At 28.4% G+C, this 2,761-nt stretch overlaps 1 protein-coding gene across 8 annotated transcripts in view; it reads left to right on the top strand.

Annotated features, from left to right (window-relative positions):
• The window catches only part of LOC106460389 (phosphoribosylformylglycinamidine synthase-like), a 122,173-nt gene that overhangs the window by 45,560 nt on the left and 73,852 nt on the right, over positions 1–2,761 (top strand). For all 8 annotated transcript variants that reach the window (XR_002610757.1, XM_022387093.1, XM_013920079.2 and 5 more), the window contains one exon: positions 2,109–2,233. Coding sequence is in view for 7 of the 8 variants with exons in the window: in XM_022387093.1 (XP_022242801.1) it covers positions 2,109–2,233 (125 nt within the window). In the remaining variant the exon portion in view is untranslated. The remainder of the gene's footprint in view (positions 1–2,108; positions 2,234–2,761) is intronic.

Genomic DNA, 2,761 nt, shown 5'->3' with positions numbered 1-2,761 from the left:
TAGCTGGAATAGTTATATATATATATATATATATATATATATATCTTTGTTATTTTGTGACATTTTAAAAATGGGGATGTTTAATTAAATATATATAATTTTTAACAATCTTGAATTCCTTTTTTAAAACATATATTAATTCCTTTCTTCTTATGATTGTTGTTACTATCTCATTCTAAAAGTTAGTAACTTACAGGCTTGTATATAACCAAACATGATGTTAAAAACCTTCTTTGAGCAAAAATCTTTATAAACTAACAGTCACACTATTAAACATTTGTGCATCCATATTACATATATAATGTATTAACTTTCTTTTTTATGTCTTCTATAATAACTAAAGGTGTTCAAGATCTTCCAGATAGTTTGATTACTATGCATCTTTGTATTTTTTAACACTTTATTGAAGCACTTTACAAACCTTGTGCAGTACATAGAATTGTATATGACCTCGTAGCTTGAAAAGATGTGTTTTGATTCATCCAGTGCAAGTATTTATTGTGAACTGGGTTAGCTTATGGGAAGATGACAACATTCTGAATATAGTTTATACTTGCTATAAGAGAGAGACAAACAAAATATTCACCTTCAATGATTAATGAAGCTCAGTTAATTTACATTTGAAAGAGATGTTTTACACCATCAAAAGTGAGTTACACCATTCTATTATGTATGTTGTATCTACAGAATCCAGTTTCCTCAGGCTTTACAGTGTAAATTTTCTTATCAGAAAATAAATAAAATATTCAAGAACTCCTTAAGTTATTCATTTTTGTTGCATCTAACAAACGTTTTGTTAACTTCAAGTTTATTATTTTTGTACCTTATATATATACTTGTTATTAGTTGTCTTATTTTTTGCAACAGCATCTGATTTTACAGAGTATTATATCAGGCACTTTACAGTCTATACATATTTCTAGCAAAACAAGAAATTAGTTATCTAGTGAAGAAATCATTGATGCAACAGCTATTGTAACTTTTCATATATTATGTATACTCAGATAAAGACAGTTTAAATCATAATACATAAATAAATGAGAATCTAGGTAATTAGCTTATAAATTAGGACTTTAATAGTTGAACATTAGAGATAGAAATCACTATATCAAATAAAGTAAATATCTTTGCTTAAAAATTCATTTATTTCAACATTACTTTATATAGATACGTACCATTGTATGGCCCATATTGTGAATATTTCTGACTGTTGGTTTGAATTGTGATTGGCCAATAGTTTATAGTATACTAGCTGGAGTACCTGCCCCCTGGATGGAAGTTATGTAAATTCATGATTAATGAAAGGTTATCTTAGTACATGAAAAGTTGCTTTCCTTATTTGTAATTGTAAAAAACACAATAATGCCCATAAAACTGCAAAACACAAAATGAAAGACCTCAAATTTTTATGCATCTTTCCATGGATCCATTGAATCTTCACACCAAATTTGGTGAAGATCCATCCACAGAAGGTGAGGTAGTGGTAAAAAATGCATAAATGCTCATAAAACCTACAAAATGTAAAACTGAAAATTTGTATGTATCTCTCCATGTACCCAATGAACCTCCATACTAAATTTGGTGAAGATCCATCCATAGGGAGTGTAGTAGTGGTAAAAAAAAATGTGAAAATGCAAAACCGAAAATTTGTATGTACCCACACATGGACCCAATGACCTTCACACCCTGCAAAGTAGTTACGTGGACATACAACATACAGTACTATTATATTTATATAGATGCAATAACCCTATTTTTGACTGCAGACTAAAATATGTGGGGACAGTTTGATGCATTGAAAAAACTTTCTTGAAGAAAAGTAGTTACATGCTGTCTATTTGTCATTTGTAGTAAGTGCATCTGTTAAACTGCAGTTCAGTATCAACTGAGGCTACTGTGATCCAGATGTGGCTTTCTTACTTGGTTCTCTGTTAAACTTTCATGCACAGTTTTGCTTAAAAATCCCTTTCCATAAATAAGCTTTTTGAAAATATTATTCGTATGAATTAATTTTGTTTTCAATTTTTAATTTCATGTGAAGGTATTGGGTTGTTCATTTTGGGATACATAGATAGACTAAATCAGTGTTGTTGTTTTTTTCCATGTAGTGCTATTTTAGGTTACGAAGTTACAGAATTGTTTCCTTCTGATACCACTGAATCCAGTGTCTTTCAAACCAGGTCTGAAAAACAACATATCATTTTTACAGCAGAAACTCATAACTTTCCTACAGGTGAAATTTTTAGTTCTATCATTTGATTTTTGTATTTGCTCAGAATATTTTTTATGGGAGATAAAAAATGAAACCTAAGGATTATCCATGAAATTACAAAAAAATGGGGATTATATATTTATTTTATTGGTCATATATGTAAAAATCTTGATATTTCTACTTTTATATTGTATTTTTGATATATACTATAAAACAGAATGATTTTATTTTTCAAATATTTTTTAATAAATAAGTAGCTTTTATTAAACAAAATAAATAAAAAAAAATTGAGAATTTAAAAACCTGCGAATAGGGGTTGTAAAAAAGTAAGGAAACAAGGCTGGAGATATTGTAAACATTATTTACTCAAACTACAAACCCATATTTTGGCTCCATGTTTTTACCTAGAATTACATTTGGTGGAGTCAATATAGGAATTTTTAGTTTGAGTAAATAATGTTTACAATATCTCCAGCCTTGTTTCCTTACTTTTTTTTACAACCCCTATTCGCAGGTTTTTAAATTCTCAATTTTTTTTTATTTATTTTG

The sequence above is a fragment of the Limulus polyphemus genome, unplaced genomic scaffold (assembly GCF_000517525.1).
Source record: "Limulus polyphemus unplaced genomic scaffold, Limulus_polyphemus-2.1.2 Scaffold762, whole genome shotgun sequence".
NCBI classification, from domain to species: domain Eukaryota; kingdom Metazoa; phylum Arthropoda; class Merostomata; order Xiphosura; family Limulidae; genus Limulus; species Limulus polyphemus.
The sequence above is the reverse complement of the archived record's forward strand: the minus strand, read 5'-3'. Positions and strand labels throughout refer to the sequence as shown.